Below are 18,805 nucleotides of genomic sequence, written 5' to 3' on the forward strand. Positions count from 1 at the left end.
CCAGACAAACTGAAACCAGGCCAAGCTTAGTCCACAGGACAAGACATCAAACAGCAGATCTGTCAGGATTACAGTGACTCTCATTGGTGGGAAGAATCTATCTTATCTTTTATTAGTTCTATTAGTTTCAGCCTCTCAAATGTGAATATTGTTTAGTTTTCATGGTTGAATTGAATGCTTAATTGAATGCATTTAGGTTATTGATTGTTGTTTGGAAAAACTAGTGATAGAAAAAGGCCACTTTGGACCCTGGGAAGAAGAGACAGGTTTTGATAGCTTCTGAAATTACAAGAATAGACGAACCATTCGATTAGTTAATCTAAATAATAATTGTTGGATAAATGAATGAAAATAAATTGTAAGTTGCTGCGCTAAAATATTCTGCCACTGACAAACAATGGCAGTACAGTATTATAGGCTTCCACACAATGGAACAATGTCAGAAGGTACAGCGGGGAGACGGATGAGCCCCGGGCTGCCAGCTCCGCCACCGCAGGACATTTACATTGTCCGGCAGAATGGAAGCTGGAGGGACGAAATCAGCACAACGGAAAACAAAAGGGACACAGAGCCCAGATCCCGTCATTTTAACATAATTCAGATTATGTGAATTATTTCCTGGACATCAGAAAACACACAACAAGCCAAAGTCAGAACAGAGCGAGAGACGTGTAAAATGAAACAGCTGGAGCAAGACTGCAATATAAAACCTTGTAAAATAAACAAGGAATAGGAGCTGCTGCTGAAACTACGATATGAAAAAAAGCACCATTGTTTTGTGTAAACATTTTAAGAATGGCCTAAGGTTAATAAAGGTTTTTCATTTATGATGTTTTATTAGAAATAGACAGAGGTAGTCATTGTTATTGATCTGCTAACCAATGAGTTGTTACTTAAATTAGGGTTTTTAACTATTAATTGCATTATAGATTAAACAGTCAAATTCAATTCCCAGTAATATTATTTATTTTTCTTTTGGACCCTAGAAACAAAAAGGTAACCAATTCAGATTTTTCATATTATTATATGTGTTTCGAATGCATAGTTCAATCAACAACGGATAGATGACACATTTTATTTCCTGTTTATTTTTGTTTCATGCTAAACCTCAGCGCATGTACCACCAACCAGCCCCTCTCCACGCAGCTTTGTTCCCGAGCCGAGCACGTTGGGGGGTTGGGTAGAAGAAACAAGGTGTGGCTTCGCTGTTGTCATGGCAACAGAGTGAAACCCCACTCGACCAGTCACTGGAGGAACTCAGTCTCCATCCAATGACAGTACATGTGCAGGCGATATGACTAAAATATTACAAACATGCATGCAGTAACCTACATGCAGAACCATTCATCAGACCTGAAATAGCCTGAGATACATCCTACACCCTTCCCTTTAGTGACGGAGTAACAGACTCAATGGTTTCTCAACGTTCAAATAAGCTCAGCCCATCGTTTTTCTCCGCTGCACGGCAATATCTTCCTTAATATGCTGCCACTGTTATGAAACGCAAGGTTACAAAACATTATTGGGTTCTCAGTGTGTGCCTGCGTGGCAGCGATGAGCGCAGGACCTGCAGACAACCCCACCGAGGATGTCATGGATATTCTGTGATACGTCTACATGTTGTCAAAAACTGCTGTGCAGAATGCGAGTGCATTGACACGTCAGTATCGAAAAAGCTAAATGTGACTGTAAATAAGTTAGATTTGACAACACAATAACAGAAATTAAGTGTTTTTAACCAGTATTGTATACTGTATTTAACAGACTGAATGTAGATACAATGTGTGGTTGCTGAAAAAGTGCACCAGATTGTAATATTGCTTACTACTAACATTAATACACATTGGGATTCTCCTCACCAGGTGTGAATGAATTGAAAGCTGAGGCACATAGAAGCAAATAGAAGCTGAAACGTTATTCAGTCACCAGCACAATATCAGTTACTTTTACTAATACCTGGCATATAAAGAGACTGAAGTTATGTAATGACAGCTACACAAATGAAATGGAATACAGTCATAACCACTTGATCAATACAGAAATTTACTTTAAATATGTTGTGAGCTGGATTCTTAATTGCAACGAGGCTTAAAAAATGGATCATGACTTGATGGTCAACGTTATATGTTACAAAAGATTTCCACCTGGTGGTGAGATATAGTACTGCAATACAATGCTGCTGGGTGAAATATAATCAATTCTCAATAAAAAGATAGACAAACCTAACAAATACTTTGCAACTAATTTATTATTCATAGTCACCAGATCTTGACCTTCTTTAACAACTATGGGATATTTTGACCAAAATGTTGCACTCTCCACAACAAGCAAACACTAACTTTGATCGAGGTTGCTCACAATCCTGTGCTGTTAGCTGTCAGGTGGATCCTTGTCCCTCACCGTCCACATGGCACGTCTAAGAAACCTGAAAAACACATATTAAAGACACTCAATACTTTAACACTCACTAAACCATGTATGATTATAATTTAAATTGAACGGTTAAACAGTATACATTCCCACAACGTCCAAATGCATTACGTCACATTCCTCAAAAGTTAACCTTTGCTAGCTAACTTAGCTGACTTTTTCTAATTAGCAGCTAAAGTTAGCAACTAGGGTTAGCTAGCTCTACTGCCCGGGCCGTGTGTTTCGATTACGTTACCTTAGCTAAACAAACAGCAAACCCTTTATATATGTGATGCAATAAAACATGACGAACCAAAAATCAAACAGTACTAGCACAGTTCAGTTCCAGCACTTTACACTTAACATATTATCTACCAACAACGTTGGCTAGTCTCAGCTAGTCTGTTGATTACCGTTGGTTAGCTTTGGGACGTCTGTTTCTTTAAATAACCACATTTCCGATAGTCTTTGAATGCAGCAGAGTGGTTTCAGCGCCAAACGACAGCGCCTAATTCTTATACTCAGTCTACGAGTAGGCACCCAGACGTAAAAATCTAGTTAAAATCTAAAAAACAGAGGGCTGTTGTAATGTTTAGGAATAAGTCTGCCTGGTTTTCCAGCAGCGTGCCAAAGTCATGTCACAACTTCTGGAGTAAGTAACGATAGGTGACCTCACCATTTCCTACCATTATCTGGTTAATGCTAACGCTACAACCGCTAATACATAAATACACAACAAAGTAATACGCTATTGTGACACAATTTCCTTCAAAGATGCCAACACAAGAAAGCATGAATTGTATTATATTTAAAGGAGAGAAATATGAGTTATTAATGTCAATGTCATTTTAATGCAGGTCAAGTTGTAACATAACTACCTAAAATGAAGTTAGCATTTCAAAACAGAAACATGGTTTTGGTAGTTTGCTTTTTGGTCAAACATGAGGATTTAATGTCTTGCAGCAGTGGAGGGTGGTGCGATGGCTGGTTGGAGAGAAGCAGATTACCTTTTCAGTGAGGATGCTGCGTGTGATGATACACTGAGGTGATGAGCCGGGAAAGCTGCACATTTATCATGGAGCAGATCATTTGTCTTTCATTTTGCTATAATTCATTTCCATTGGGCATTTTTATTTTTAACTACGTCTTTATACATTTATGTATTTTTATGCACAAGTACGATTCATTGTATGTGCTGACATACATACAGACATTAAAGTGCCCGTCATTCTTCTGAAGCTATAATTGTACCTCTGTTTTTCAGGATATTCGAGAGCAAAGATTATCTCTGGAACAAGGTTGTGATTTTTCACAGCTTGTTTCTATCTGCTTGTGAGACGCGCCGCAGCGTGAGGTCGATGTGCATTGGTCACTATGTGCTGCCTCCGGCTTCCGTACAGGAAGGTGAGAACCAATATGTTGATTTGTTGTAAACCATACTTAATACTTCATCCCTGTTTGGCAACTTTCACATCAAGATTAGCAGTGAGGTCAAAAGAAAATACTGAGGGTGTCAAATGATTAACGAAATAGGGAATAAGAAGAAAATAAAATCTATTTCTTGCACACCAACTATGTTTGCATTTTGAGTTCAGGTGTCTAAACGCGTCTAAAAAAAGTCAGTCTTGGTTTAGACTTCTCGCAACTCACAGACACAATCAACTTGATATGAAAGTGAATCGGATCAACCATAATAAATGGGACCCACACAATTTATTCATGTCATGTCACTTTTTATCATTTTAGAGGTGAGACACATGGTTGGGAGGTTGATTTGGGAGTGCGAGGATGAGCAGCAGGCAGTAAAGGTAAATAAATCTGGCAAATGTACACAGATAAGTCAGATCATATAACCTGAATCACTAACTTGGACTTCTTTTGGTTTTACAGGGTTTCCATCAGAGGTTTAGTATGCACACAGAAAATGAATACAGTGAAGTCAGCAATGGCGAGTACGTTGACCTTCCACAGTAAACATGTTATATTGGTTCTAACTCAACTGCAAACTGTCCAGCAACTTATCAAAGTCCCTTTGCTCCTATTGTAGTTCTGAAGGATCTGATGACACAGATTCATCAGACAGTGAGGCCCCTCTACATGCTCAATACCCAGTTAGCAACACGCTCTCAGGTGATTATCACTTCCTGTATGTTTGAGAAAATGTTTGTAATAATAACAGATAATTGCCCCGTGTGGTATTCTCAGTATTTTAGAATATTGTTGAGTTAGTAAATATAACACTGTTTTTTCTGTTGACTTTGTCCGTACAGGGTATGTCAACATTGACAAATTGCAGAAATATTCAGGTGATCTGTGTGACTTCCAGCCCGGATGTTTCAGATGCTCCAACTGTAAAGCCCACTGCTGCCGGCAGCCCACATAGAGAGAGAAAAGAGAAAAACACCGTAAAGAAGAACAAGTAGCAGATGTGACTGCTCCACATATTCTACAGTTTCCAGCTGTAGATATTATACTGTCAGTTTTGGTTGTGTATTGTGTGGGCATTGCCTACTTACACATGTGTGTGTATTGTAGATGTTTACACTGACACAAAAAAATAAATCATATCTTACAAGTGTAAGATCTACAAATGGCTTAATTCCATAGTCGCTAGAAGGTTGTTTCTGTATTAATTTCTCAATGCTTTTGTCACAAAGATGGTTTTATTTAATTTGGAAACTTCGATAAGAAATGTTTTTCTTACACAGTTTTTGCTGGAATGTAACCAGGGAAACCTTGAAGATTACACTACATTATATTCTTACCACATTTTGAAAAGTATCTTATTATAATCTCATCGCTTATTAATTTATTTAGGAGAACGTGGCAGTATTCAATCATTCATCATTTAATCGTGTCGGACCGAGACAACGCAGAACAGTTCAAAGTCTTTACGTTGCAGGAGCCCCCCCTCTGCAAAGTGGTCTCTCCCACTCTGCCTCGCTCGGCCAATCACATGCTTTGTTTTGGTAGCAGCCCCTCGATCCGGAAGACGAAACGCGCATGCACCTTTTTCTGGACTTTGACAAGAGGAGAGGTCTGTCCCTGGACTCGGTTCTTCTGTCTGCATCTTACACTCTGTCCTTGTTGCATCTGTCATGGCGGAGGACAATCTGTCCGTGGTGCTGCACGCACAAGGAGACCTGCGCGTGGTAGGAGACTGATCTCAAACTCAGTCACTTGCATCGGCGTTAGTTATTGTCTGATTGAATTGAAGTAACTCACTGTGATTTTTCCTTTCCCAGGAAAATCGACCCATCCCGGAGCCGGGGCCTAATGGTATGACATTTGATTTGTAATTAAGCTTTAATGTACAATTGACAAAATGATGTACGTTCTTTGTAAGGTTATAATCGAATTAATACAGATATTATGTATTACACTTAACCCTGGCTACTTTGTTATGCATTTTGGAGTAAGAAGTCCTGCATTCTTAAAATATTGGTGACTTACATGTCAAAAACTGATATTTTAAACTGATTTACTCCTGATACGGCTGACAGGCCACCTGGAATCATGCTGATCTTTAATGTCTCTCTTTGTGACATGGTGACAAAATACACTTTCTCTAATAGTCAAAGTTTGTGTGTGTTTTTCTGTGTGTGTGTGCGTCATATTATGCATCCAGAGGTTTTGCTCCAGATGCACTCTGTAGGAATCTGTGGATCCGATGTTCACTACTGGCAGCGCGGACGAATCGGGGACTTTGTGGTCACTAAACCAATGGTGTTGGGGCACGAGGCCTCGGGGCGGGTGCTGAAGGTCGGATCAGCAGTCAAGCATCTTGAAGCAGGTAAGTTTGTGAGCAATGCTGCAATCTGCCATTTTGTTTAAGGGGAAGTTACACTTTCTAAAGGATATTTATAATTCACAAAATTACTTCCTTCTCTCACTCTGGTTTGTGGTCAAACTATCGCTGCAGTGACACCAATGCATTAAAACATACATTCATGGCACTGTGACGTCATATACTGTTCATCCGTCCCACTTGGTGCTCACATGTTTACGGTATTGTAATGAAGTTCACTCACTTAGCCGGACAAAGTCAACTTCACAGTATTTTTTATTGTTTTTTATTTTTAGGTGACAGAGTGGCCATCGAGCCTGGCGCGCCCCGCGAGATGGACGAGTTCTTCAAAAATGGACGCTATAACTTGTCTCCTACAATCTTCTTCTGCGCCACTCCCCCCGATGATGGGAATCTGTGCCGATATTACAAACACAGTGCAAACTTCTGTTACAAGTAACAGCTTTTTCTGATTGTGATAAAAAAAACAACTTTCCGATCTCTTGACTGCCAACGGACTCTCTTGCCCAACCTTTGCATATTTTCCCTTTTTCTTCCTCTTTCGTCTCTGTATGTCTCTCTTGAAACATCCAGGTTGCCTGACAATGTGACATTCGAGGAGGGAGCCCTGATCGAACCTCTGTCTGTGGGGATCCACGCCTGCCGCAGAGCCGGTGTGACCATCGGCAGCACCGTGCTCATCTGTGGTGCAGGTAGAAATGATCCCATCCGCAAGATGTAACAGACTCCCCCCTCAGGACAAACCCGAAACTGATGATAAAAAGGGGCTGAGAGTGTCGATGTAATGTGGCCTTGCAAGCAGCCTAAATAATCTAGTTCTACACACGTTGGTGGGTGCAGCCACTGGAGTGAGAATCATTCTGCCACTACAGAACTTGAGTGAGTAAAAAAACTAGTGACCCTTAACACTCCTTGAAGGCACTTCATTTTTAACAAATCTCTGGTGCAGCAAAAGCACGATGATGCTCATTTGACACCTGCGTAGAGCATAACAAGGTCAAATAGGTTTCTTTTGCTATAAAACGCAACACGAGAGGGACTCCTTTATTGGATCCAAACAAAAATTGTCTAACTTCAAATTACCACATAACACCGTCTTCATAGTAGGCATTCTGCTTATTTCTTCTCTTCCCACAGGGCCTATTGGATTGGTCTGCTTGCTTGTGGCCAAGGCGATGGGGGCCTCGCATGTCGTCATCACTGGTAAGGCGCACACACACACACACACACACACACACACACACACACACACACACACACACACACACACACACACACACACACTCACACACATCTACAGAAGCAAAATAACATGCAGATTCTGGGGACATTTCATCTTCAGGCTTTTCTTTTTATTTCCAACCCCCCTCTGCTGTGTTCAGATATGTTACCTGAGCGTCTGACAGTGGCCAAAGAGCTGGGTGCAGACTTCCAGCTGAAGGTGAACAGAGGAGTCGAACCTCAGCAGCTGGCCAAGAGCGTCGAGGACCTGCTGGGCGCTCAGCCTCACGTTACCATCGAATGCTCCGGCGTGGAGAGCAGCATTCAAACTGCAATCTATGTATGTGACTCCTCAGTGGAGACCATTTCATGTTGTATTCAGAGTTTTATAGTGGCTGTGCGCAAACTATAGACACATATTGCATTTACTGTATTACTTTACGCTTTAACACTTTAGCTACTTTTTACTTTACATATCTCTCAGCAATTTTTATAATACGTTGTTGTTATATATTATATTAATGAATGAAATAGTCAGTTAGAAATTTGTATTGTCCCCCCCAGGCAACGCGTTCAGGAGGCGCGGTGGCATTGGTGGGTATTGGCCCTGAGATGGTCACTGTTCCTCTGGTCAATGCTGCCTTGAGAGAAGTGGACATCAGAGGAGTTTTCCGCTACTGCAACACGTAAGAAAACATGTGATTTTTTACGTCGGGGGAAGCCGTTCTGGTTGAGTAATATTTTATTTGTTTAATATTAGATAATATAATATCAATTGATCCAATCCAATGATTCTTGTCCTTGAGTGAAGCTCAACTCAATCAATAATCATTAGCTAAGCTTGGACATTGACCTGTCCAGTTAAATGTTTGTCAATCTGTGTTGCAGCTGGCCGATGGCCATCGCCATGTTGGCATCCGGTAAAGTGAACGTCAAGCCCCTCGTGACCCACCGGTTTCCCCTGGAGCAGGCAGCCCAGGCCTTTGAGACCACGCGGCAGGGCCTGGGGATAAAGGTCATGTTAAAGTGTGACCCGAAGGACCAGAACCCCTGAACTCACCCGTCGTGATGAAGTGAACGCGAGCTGCCTGAGAGCGACTCCCCGTGACAAGTAGACGTAAACGCAGACCGGACATTGAACCTGTGCAAGATAACGGATCCGGTTCAAAGAGACAAACCGATAACAGCGCTGTTCAATAACTGCAGGGCAAAGGTGTAACAACATCAAACGGTACCACTGATTATGTCTTTAGACCCGACTTATTTTTTTAACCAAATTTTATTAAAATTATTTTAATTGTATAATTGTTTTTAATTGTATATATGGCTTCTGTAGTAAAATAATATCCTCAAATAATAACATTTTAATAAGGTGATGGTGGATTTTTATTTCATGCTCACAGAACCAGCACTACCTGAGAACCGACTCAAGAGGGAACTAGAGGCTCTAAGTGGAAATGTGGAGCAATGTACTTGACCCCATTCTCTACTCCTTTAGTATACCATATTTACTGTCTTTAGTTTTTAAAGTAGCTATTGTCAGTATATCATACATTATCAAATATATCTTTAAAAGTCAGGGAGGTGGTTTTTAAAATGTGTTTGAGACCTTCTAAGACCGTATTTTACCTGCACATTCAAATCAGTATCTTTAAGTCCTTTACATTTCTGAGCGAACATAACGATTGGTAACAGCAATTTGTTAGACACACTACTTGTCATGGTGTACCGATTATGCAGTTGGTGATAAAGAAATGTACTTTGAAGTTTTGAATGAAGAGGAAATGCTGCAACAGAAAAATCAAAATACAAAAGAATATAGATTTTAGAATTTAAAAGATCATCTTACCTTCTGGGCTGCCTTTTGAGTGTTTGCATATGTGCAAAAATCCTCCTTTTCCAAATACACTGGACATAAAAACATGCTTTTAAATTATAGTTAGGAAGTGTGAAATTGAGACTAATTTTTCTAATGATAATCATTTTGAATTCAGAGTTTTACTATAAGTCTAAAATTTTGAAACAACAAATCAAAATGTGGATTCCTCACTGCTTTTATTCTGAGGTCAAACCTTTTTTGATACCCGAAAAGAGAAAATAAAAAGCAGTGGGCTTCCAAACATCGCCGCGGCTACACTTTCAAACAGCAAATTCCACCTATTTTAGAACCAGTTTGTTAGAATCGGTCGGATCCAGTAAAACAAAACCAGCCGGGTTTAGCTCAGATTTTATTTGCTTGCCACGATGACATGAAAGTACTTTACGAAGCATGCACACAGATGACGCTCATGTGGTTAAGATTTACTACAATGCATTGTTTCTGTCACAGTGTGTGATTCACAGTTCTCTCTTTCCTTCTCAAGACTCAAAGTCAACATACAGTTGGGGAGTTGTTTGCTGTGACTAAACCTGTGTTTTTTGTTTTGTTTTGTTTTATAGCATGAGCACAATACTAGACACGTTTCTCATTATGTACAGACATTCTAATACTGCTTATGGCAATGGGACAGCTCACACAACACAGTTACATTCACGATCCACTCATAGTATGCACGAGCTTCAGTCAGGAACACTAAAGATGAACATAACAGTAGAGTAGCACACAAAGAAACTTCATTTTCGTACATTGATATCAAAAGCATAGTCGATGCATGTTAATCGTTTTACTTTGTGTTTCGTTCTATTTAGATGTGTGTTTGTAGATGAGATTTTATAAAAGACTCCAGAGATTGAACTTTTGTATTGCCGTAACATGATGAAAATCAAAAAGATATGGCGTTTCTCCCGTAAACCCCTGCGGCATTGGTTTGATTCACATGTACATTGTATGCACGTAGCATATCTTAAACCCAACATTTCAGACACTTAACTCGTTCACTTATTCAATGGCAACTATGACATCAGGCATTCAATTGTGTCTTTGCCATCATCACAGACCATTTTAACAGCAAGATCCAATTAATATTTACAATGCAAATGTGGCTCCTGCCCACCCCCCACCCGCTTCACCGCAATAATAGCAAAATATGTATTTACACAAGAAATAAATAGAGAAGAAAATGAAACTATACAAGACGTATAGGAGAAGTATCATATTGCATTACATGAGTATAAAAAATAAATTGACGCATTCGCTCGATAAGTCTGTCCACACGGTCTCACAGAAGTGACACGGAAAAGCACTGACAGGACAAATAAATTACACACACACACACCTACACACACACACACACACACGCAGTCTCTTCAGCTGGTCAGATGGAGAAAGCATCTTGTGTCAATAAAATGGCTGTTGCATGTTAAGTACAGACAAGGACGAGATGATAAAGAATTAAAGAATTCATCTCTAACAAAAAGAAAAAAGAGATATGCATTGACAGGGAGAAGCTGTCCTCCCCCAAGTCAGTGGTCAGCTTGGTTCGCCCCGTGAGGTAACCGACCAATCAGAGCGGGCCGTGCGTCCTGTGGACCGGCCCCTGGCCATCGTTCATATGTACAAAGGTGTCTCCTGTCCAGTTAGAAGTCTGAACATGGCCGCCGGCATGGTCTTCATGTGAATCTGGCCACAAAAACAAAACAGTCTTGATTAAAGGGACGGGTATCATTTAATATTTCCAGTTGCAGATGTTTGTGTGTGTTTTTTGCAAGGTAACTTTAAAGGTTGACCGATTTTTAATGGCCAATATAATAACGATCGTTTGGAGTGGGGAACTTGTTGGGACTCTTATTTTATATGTTTTAAATCTTGGTTCATGTCCGATCTATGAAGCTGACATAAATGAGTCCACTATGCTAAACAAAAAGGGGTCGAAAATTGGGAAAGACACATTGACACAAGACACAACATACAATGGACCAAATGTGTACGACAGCTGGCCGGGAGGAACCATTGGAGATTTAGATTCTGCCATCTTATAAACTATACAGTCCACCATACAGAGTATTCTGTATAGAAAGTATTGAAGCAGTACATTATTTCAAACAGCCTTAGACTCCAAACAGAAAATAACTTGACAAGGTTTTTCTATATAAAAGGTTCAATAGGTTAAAGAAAGCGATCCAACACAAGAAAGACTTGTCTATGTTCTGTTTGTTGTAGCAATGCGACTTGTTTGGCTGGTGCAGGCCGAGTGATTCTTTCTGTTTGTGTGCTGGATCCAACAATTCAAATAATGCTACCAAATTTGATATGTTAGCCTTCCTCTTTCTGGAAAATGTCCACATTTTTCAAACTTGATGCCCCCAATTTGCTTCAATTCGCTTTTGTCCCGCTTTACTCGAGGAAGGTGTGTATGTTTGTGTGCATCAGTTTAACCTCGCCGACGGAGTTGGAGAGAGCCTGGACAATCTTCTCGTGCGCAGTGGCCACCACACTCTGCCCATTGATCTCTATGATCCGGTGACCCACGCGGACCCCACCTCGCTCAGCGATGCCTCCTCGCATCAGACTGCATATCTGACAAAACAAGAATTCAGAGTAAGAGGAAAAATGGATGCCGCTAGCAGGGTGAAACCATGTCTGCAACGATACAGTAAGGTCATCTGCAACAAAAGCTGCGAGTTTACATTTAAAAGGAAATGATAAAATGGACATTACGTATTACCTAAAATAATTGGAATTGTGTATATTATTTATTATTAACAGGAATGTGAAAAGCGCACATGATTAAGCAATTCAATATACACAATAATCATGATATATCAAGGAGAGAAACACAATCACAAAGTAGATTTTGATATTGTTTTGAAAAATGACATTTAGTTCATATTACAAAAAGAAAACCCCTACTAGCCTGAACCGTACTTACGATGCCGTTCTGCACACTGAAGCCCAGCTGATACTTCAGATCTGGTCTCTTGATGAGGACGGTGGTGACAGGAGGGCAGCTGACAATGTTCATTTTCACCTGAATCTGGTTCTTCAAGCCCTTTAACACAGAGAAACACTCAAACTTAAAAGGAAGTCGTTTTACAGAAAGTATTAGGTAGGTTTAGGCCGATGCATGTTTATTATTTAATTCCTATCTTGTGTGTCTCTGTACCTTAATGATTCCTTGACAGGTGGCGAGTGGCAGCCCCACCAGGCTGGTGTTGTTGATGGACATTATCTGGTCTCCGATGCTGAGCTTGCTAGAGCGAGCCGCTGGCCCTCCGTTCATCATGTTGGCTAAAATGACCGTAGGTAGAATGGAGCCCCAGCCGGACTCCACAATCACCACACCCAGGATCTCCCCTTTGCTCTTCTCCAGCTGCAGCTGTGGAGACGAGACAGATTGCTTTTAATAATATAAACAATACTGACCAATCTGAGCCTATGAAGAAAATGCTGTGACACAACATTTCATCAGTTTTTATTTTTTTGTGTGAAGAATGTTGTCTGTTTGTATCAGTGTGCTTGAGACTTTTGCTGTAGGTGCTCAACCCATTTTCTAGCTCCCTCCCAAGGGTCACAGAAAATTCTTCATTCTCTGGTAATTCTTGTCATTTACACTTTCCTAAATAGTTATAGCTGAAAATTATGATAAGATATGGTGTATCTGACATTGATTTCCACAGCATCACAGTTTATAACATTGAAATAGAACTGACATTTTTCCTTTTGACTAGCTCAAAACAATTTTGTGTTGATTGTTACGATGACAACACAAGACAGTGTGTTGCTATGCCAACAGCAGAAGTAGAGACGAAACAGATTTAAATCTGCACCTCGAACTCCCCTTTGGTGTTAATTTAGTGTTTAATGCTTTCAGGGCAAAGTGTTAGCAAAAGGGAACGCTCCACGCTAGCATTGATGATAGATATTACTGCACGTCCCAATCCGTCTAATTGGTGAACAGCTACAGTATAATGTTGTTTCTCTCATGAGCCTTCCATTCCACGATGATATATGAACATTGAATGTTAATGTTATTATGAATTAACTGCATTTTTTCTTTCTGAACTAAGTGCATATTACCTCACTTGGCCATGTTATTTTTATTCTTTTTACTGAAAATAAAATCAACTTACTTTCTCTTTGCAAACAAGTGCAAACATTTCTCCCCACATTTAACAGGAGGATCATATTCCTTTTTTATCTGATCATGGTGGTGGGTCTCTCTACTTGGTCGTCCACGGGGCTTATAAAGACCAACCTCTTTGCAGTTTTCAGAGTTGGAGAAGTGAATGAGGTCGTCATTGTACATTTCCTGGGTGTTGATGATATCGCTGTACTCCTTCTGGCTCAGATCCTCGGGGTTAATGCCATTGGCTCTCAGGAACTCCTGGTAAGCTACACTGAACGCCTGCCCGATGGACTGAGCGATAAGCTGCGCCTGCAAACAGGAAAAGCAGGAATCATGACAGAAACATGTGTGCCATCCTATTTCGTTAGATCCACGGAGGCTTATTGTCACCGAGTTGTATACAAATAACAATGTAGTAGGTACAATTCATCAGACAAAGCACCACTGACGGTGCAATGAAGAAAAAAAACAAGATACACTTGCTTAAATTTCCATGAGGAGGAATGAAGAGGACAACTAATGACAATTGGCAGAAATTAAATTGAATGTCTTTCCTCCACTGGATTATCAGATGTGAGCCATAAGTGTTAACAGTCAGTAGGTGAGAGATCTTAATAGTTAAAAGTGCTGTGATGGAAACCTGACTAAATAAAACAGAGAAATATCTTAATATTAAGACCTCCAGGATCAATGCTTCTTATATGAACATTTAGGGATTTAGGACTGTGGGGGCTGAGTAGAAAAATATCTGGAAAACCACTGCTTTAAAAACAATCATTTCTACCAAGAAAGGTACAAGTCGTAAAAAAGTGAAAGTGAAACTAGTACAGTGGGTGAAAGTGAAAAATGAAAACCCGAAGCCTCACCTTGGCTGTGACAGATAAAATCGATCATGAGAATAAAGAGGGAACTCATGTTCAAAGCGTGCCCCATTTTCTTGGTTAATTGAATCCAAGAATTGAATATAAATCTCTGGCAGAATTTGTAGACGTTAATGGCCAAAGCTCTCAGAATCAATACAGTGTTAATCAGTTTTGCAGAACAATAAACAGTAAAAAAACCCAAACCAACAGCACAGACTGGCACAGACACTGCGTTGTCGGCTCCTCTGTGAAACATTGCCTTTGTGAACCTGTTCAACAAGACAAGCAACACGGCAGCACCGTGAGTTTAATTTACATAATTTCACGTCAGAGGGTCGGACTATTTGGTGATCTTTTTTTTCTTCTGGCGAACGTGGCGAAAAACTTAAAAGCTGAAATAATATTGAACAATCCAAAACCTTCAGATGTTGGAGGAGTCGTCTGTATGATTACAGGAGGAGAAAGAAACAGCAGTCCGACCTGAACTAAGTGACATCTGTAAAGGAGTCAAATTCTCTCATAAACACGTTAACACACAGCCAGTTTGTGACCTTGAAAACACCCAAAGGACTTACATCTTCCGACTCAAAGACATGGCATATCATCTTGTACTGCTTCTTGGCCTCGGGCGCCCCGGGCGTAGTTTCGATGCAGTCCTGGGAGGCCGTGCGCGGCATCCGGCGTCTCGCCATCAGCACCACGATGTTTCCAATGTCAGCGATGTAGGAAATAGTACGCAGCGCGTTGTCCATCATTGTTTCCTGTCATATCAACCAAAGTCATGGAATAATATTAAATCATTTTAGATTATAATGTGAAACTTTGAAATCTAATTAAAAAAACATTGGATCTAATATATAAAATGAAATATATATAAGTAAAATATAGTATCTCCAAACCAATTTCTAAAACACAGACGATTCCATCAGAGCAGCTATTTAATCACATATTGCCAGCTAATGGACACGATTTAGTTTAATTATTATGTTGTGGAGGCTCCGTCAAGTCAACCGCCAAACTACAGAAGGTTGACTTTAAAATACATTAAAACAATATTTTCTATGGATGTGTAGATTCAAGCGCTGTACGCATTAAACAGACAAAAAACTAAATTACAATTAAATATTTTGGCTGAGAGAATGATGCAACGTGTCTCCACAGTAAGGTTTATGTAAAACAACAAGACTGTAGCTGTGAGAATTATGTTGTAATTCTAACTGGGAATTATCCTGTTTCCGCCTCCGTTAATATTGGTAAATTAAAGCAACAGTGTGCAGCAGATTTGTTTTCTTTCTTTTGTCAAAGCTGCATAATCCGTTTATGGCTGTATTGGATGAAAGTACTCTTTTGATTGAATTACTGTTTAATCGGATTAAAGTCCAATGATGCCACAATGAATTAGATCATTAGATTCAATAAAACATAACAGGTACAAAAAACCTGTTTGTGCTGATAAAGAAAAGGGATTTGAATCACGTAATAAACAATGTTCATCCAGTTAAATAATTGTTATCTGTCGTGATGTTGAGTTTAACTATTGAATAGTCAAAAAAGCCGCTGGTCCTTGATACAGGGTCGCAGGGGGCTGGAGTCTCAGGCGAGAGACGGGGTCCACCCGGGATATTCACTTAATTATGCTGAGTGTTTGTATTAGAATAGCCCAATTTTTGGTGTGCGATAGCCCACCTTTACAACTGTTCTTATCATGAATCAATACCACAAATCCAATGCAAGCTGCATCAAGCCTTTTAATTATAGAATACTGTCTTTTTTTTGTGAGGATCAGTAAAAACTGGATGGTAAAAGAAAAAAGACATAAACTGCATTGCAGCACGCTGATTGCCAGCAGGCTGACGACACACAAACACACACACACACACACATCTTAAAAAACTCAGATGGCCAGAGAGTAGCTGAGACTGAAATACCGCAGATGACTCATGTATCAGATGTACATTTAACTGCTGCTGTGAGCACAAAAAAATTGTGATCCCAAAAACTGCTCTTGGAAGCATTTCTCCTTTTGTCACAGAGTCCTGTGAAGGCTCGTACAGCACAGCTGCTCTTTGGAACGCTAAAAGGTAAGACTGAGCAAAAGCTTCTTAAATAAATCATTAAGAAAACAAATAAATGATCCGGCAGATGAATGTGATTTTTCAATTGTAACAACATCCATAAACTCAAACTTCTATCAGATTTTGTACTTTTTGAATGTTTGTAAAGCACAGTGTAAAGTTCATTTTTTTCCTTTGCAGAGATAAAACACACAGATAGCAATTGGCTGTGGAGTTTGTGTCACCGGTTAAGCTCCAGTTATGACAACTATGACACAACAACCCGCCCCCCAAAGGGTAAGCCCACATGGATAAGTGTAAGTGTGTGAGAGCTTTCACTCTCACAGGTGAGAAAAGACTCTTTAGTCTGAAACGTGTGCTGGCTGATCCTCACCTGTGAGTCTGCGTTGAGTACTTTGATCCTCTGGGTGGAGATGAACAGATCGACCTCAGTGAGGGTTTGAGCATCTCCCTCTGCACCCTGTGGCAAGATAAAGGACAAACCAAAAACACAGACGGGTTGGTACCAGCATCCTTTCTGACTGTGATTGGATAGAAACACCTCAATGGGCTCAGTGTTAAATGTTGGAAAGTAGCCTTAAAGTTTAGACATCCAAAACGCATGCATGTGTGGTTTAGGGTCCAGCTAAGCTAATGCTTGTTATATGGACATGTGGGATCTAAAGGTGAGCTGGGGGGTCAGTTTACATGGACTGTCCAGGCAGGAGGACAGCAAGCTAGTTGAGAGCAGCTCAACACGGAGCCCTTACCAGATGGCTGTTTAGCCCATTTCTTTCTAATCACTCTTACTGAAGACTAATCGAATTCTATTGGATTTTTCACAGTGAAACTAGCCGGGAGGATTTGAAATACCGTTTGAACAAAACATAATTTATCTCTACAAAGTGTTGGAAGATGCACAGAAAATGACCAAAGAAAAAGTTGAAAAGATCACTTGTTGTGTTAAACCTTTGTCTATTTTCGTTGGTGAGCATTTCTGATCGTAGCCATAATCCCGATTTAAAGTCCAATCTGCCCCGGGGGTTTAATGCAAACCAGCCTTTAGAGGCTGTTGATAACGCAATGACAATCACCTAAAACGATGCAGTGCATTCTGAAAGCTGGTAATAAAACCTGAGGATTACCGCTAAATGTTTTGATAACAGCTAAACTGTTATTTCCAGTTGTACAAAAATGAAGTACACTAATCATAATGTTCTATGTCGTGTTTTTTTTTCCTAGACAGCTTCTGTTATGATTTATCTTGGTTTATTTGAGGAAACCGGTGCCAAATCCTCCAAAGCTTCTTGATCTTAAATTTAAGATAACACTAGTTTGACTGTAATCAATAGCATGTGTGTTATTTGAATCACTGGAGAGTTGCTCCTGTACAGTTGGAGTAAAAAAAAAAAAAAAGCATGAATCACTTTTACACCGGATGCCACTAGAGCTTGTGTAAGTGGTTCATTTAGTGCAATACCTTATAATTAAATACAGTCTTAAACATGCAGAATTTAAACACTGTTCTTGAGTATTTATAGGACAAAGGGACGATACACAGGAACAGATAGGCACGAATGAAATGAGGGAGAAAAGGTGAGAGTGGAGGGAAAATGGCCAAAGGGTCTTCCTTTTGCTCTGTTCATTACACACCACCGTTTTCTTGATTTTGGCAGCCTTCTGTACCCTCTGGCAGGCAGACATGGCAGGCGTTGGGACAGGACAAGGTCAGCGGATATGGGAGCACAAAAAAACAGGAGGAAGAGGAGGAGGAATAAAGAAGGTAAATAAAAGAAGGTAAAGACAGTAAAGTCCCGAACCAAACCGCAGCTGTGCAATCACTGCTCTCAGAAACTGAGAGAGGGACAGGGAAAGAGAGAGAGCGAGAGATGATATGTGTGTGTGTGTGTGTGTGTGTGTGTGTGTGGATGGCGTTTGTGCGCCCGTGTCCGTTATCTGAATCAAAACAGCAAATAGAGAGGGTAGTAATTGACTTTTCTCTTCTAAACACAATCAAAAATCATTAGCTTGCAAATATGAATTTACAACGCAATCTTAGCATTGAAATAAAGCTCATAGGGGTGTTAGGAGGGTCTAAAGGGTTTTGTCCAAGTTATTAGTATTGATGATGCAGGTGTGCATTTCTTGGTTGGAATGTTTACAAAAAGAGGCCCAGATGGTTGGGCTCCCATGTTCAAGTCACAGTCTAAACACTATTACTAGGAAAGACCTGCTGGAAAACAATCAAACTCACAGAGGCGGGGGAAGGAATAAAGGAATAAAGCCTGGAGCAAGGATTTAAACTGAGCACTTTTTTCTCTGGGCTGCAGTGAAGAAAAAGATCAGATTGAGGCTTTTTTGGAATCAAACTGCGTAGATAAACACGAAGGAAGCTTTTCACAGCTAATGAAAAGCTCGTTAGTAATTCTGCTCTTGGAGTGAACT

General features: G+C 40.2%; 3 protein-coding genes across 8 annotated transcripts in view; 2 read left to right on the forward strand and 1 right to left on the reverse strand.

Moving 5' to 3' along the window:
- Positions 1-2,817: 2,817 nt before the first annotated feature.
- On the forward strand, positions 2,818-5,295 carry terb2 (telomere repeat binding bouquet formation protein 2). 2 transcript variants are annotated; one of them, XM_037481789.2, is made up of 7 exons: positions 2,818-3,061; positions 3,373-3,454; positions 3,674-3,813; positions 4,156-4,217; positions 4,300-4,361; positions 4,457-4,539; positions 4,680-5,295. In XM_037481789.2, the coding sequence occupies exons 1-7, from the start codon at positions 2,998-3,000 to the stop codon at positions 4,790-4,792; spliced, it is 606 nt and encodes a 201-aa protein (XP_037337686.1). In that variant the 5' UTR covers positions 2,818-2,997; the 3' UTR covers positions 4,793-5,295. The 2 variants fall into 2 exon arrangements, with proteins under 2 accessions (XP_037337686.1, XP_037337696.1); XM_037481799.2 differs by having other exon boundaries at positions 3,376-3,454.
- A 110-nt stretch (positions 5,296-5,405) lies between these two features.
- On the forward strand, positions 5,406-9,522 carry sord (sorbitol dehydrogenase). Its single transcript, XM_037484324.2, has 9 exons — positions 5,406-5,561; positions 5,655-5,688; positions 6,038-6,202; positions 6,493-6,652; positions 6,791-6,909; positions 7,355-7,420; positions 7,600-7,778; positions 8,003-8,124; positions 8,327-9,522. The coding sequence occupies exons 1-9, from the start codon at positions 5,508-5,510 to the stop codon at positions 8,490-8,492; spliced, it is 1,065 nt and encodes a 354-aa protein (XP_037340221.1). The 5' UTR covers positions 5,406-5,507; the 3' UTR covers positions 8,493-9,522.
- Positions 9,523-9,649: 127 nt separating this feature from the next.
- apba2b (amyloid beta (A4) precursor protein-binding, family A, member 2b) overlaps positions 9,650-18,805 on the reverse strand; it is a 54,876-nt gene continuing 45,720 nt past the window's right edge. For 4 of the 5 annotated variants that reach the window (XM_062561741.1, XM_062561738.1, XM_062561739.1 and 1 more), the window contains 8 exons: positions 18,014-18,049; positions 16,755-16,841; positions 14,882-15,067; positions 13,573-13,752; positions 12,481-12,693; positions 12,247-12,366; positions 11,754-11,894; positions 9,650-10,997 (listed from right to left, as the gene is read on the reverse strand). In XM_062561741.1, the coding sequence (XP_062417725.1) occupies positions 10,926-10,997; positions 11,754-11,894; positions 12,247-12,366; positions 12,481-12,693; positions 13,573-13,752; positions 14,882-15,067; positions 16,755-16,841; positions 18,014-18,049 (1,035 nt within the window). In that variant the 3' untranslated portion in view covers positions 9,650-10,925. The remainder of the gene's footprint in view (positions 10,998-11,753; positions 11,895-12,246; positions 12,367-12,480; positions 12,694-13,572; positions 13,753-14,881; positions 15,068-16,754; positions 16,842-18,013; positions 18,050-18,805) is intronic. The other variant, XM_062561742.1, reaches the window with a different exon arrangement.

This window comes from Pungitius pungitius, chromosome 4, assembly GCF_949316345.1.
Source record: "Pungitius pungitius chromosome 4, fPunPun2.1, whole genome shotgun sequence".
Classification (NCBI taxonomy): Eukaryota; Metazoa; Chordata; class Actinopteri; order Perciformes; family Gasterosteidae; genus Pungitius; species Pungitius pungitius.

Bases quoted from the DNA above. Each gene is read 5' to 3' on its own strand.
- sord (XM_037484324.2), top strand. From the start codon at position 5,508: ATGGCGGAGGACAATCTGTCCGTGGTGCTGCACGCACAAGGAGACCTG. The intron at 7,421-7,599 runs GTAAGGCGCACA...TGCTGTGTTCAG, and splicing joins CTCGCATGTCGTCATCACTG to ATATGTTACCTGAGCGTCTG. The intron at 7,779-8,002 runs GTATGTGACTCC...TGTCCCCCCCAG, and splicing joins GCATTCAAACTGCAATCTAT to GCAACGCGTTCAGGAGGCGC.
- terb2 (XM_037481789.2), top strand. From the start codon at position 2,998: ATGTTTAGGAATAAGTCTGCCTGGTTTTCCAGCAGCGTGCCAAAGTCA. The intron at 3,814-4,155 runs GTGAGAACCAAT...TTATCATTTTAG, and splicing joins TCCGGCTTCCGTACAGGAAG to AGGTGAGACACATGGTTGGG. The intron at 4,218-4,299 runs GTAAATAAATCT...TTGGTTTTACAG, and splicing joins ATGAGCAGCAGGCAGTAAAG to GGTTTCCATCAGAGGTTTAG.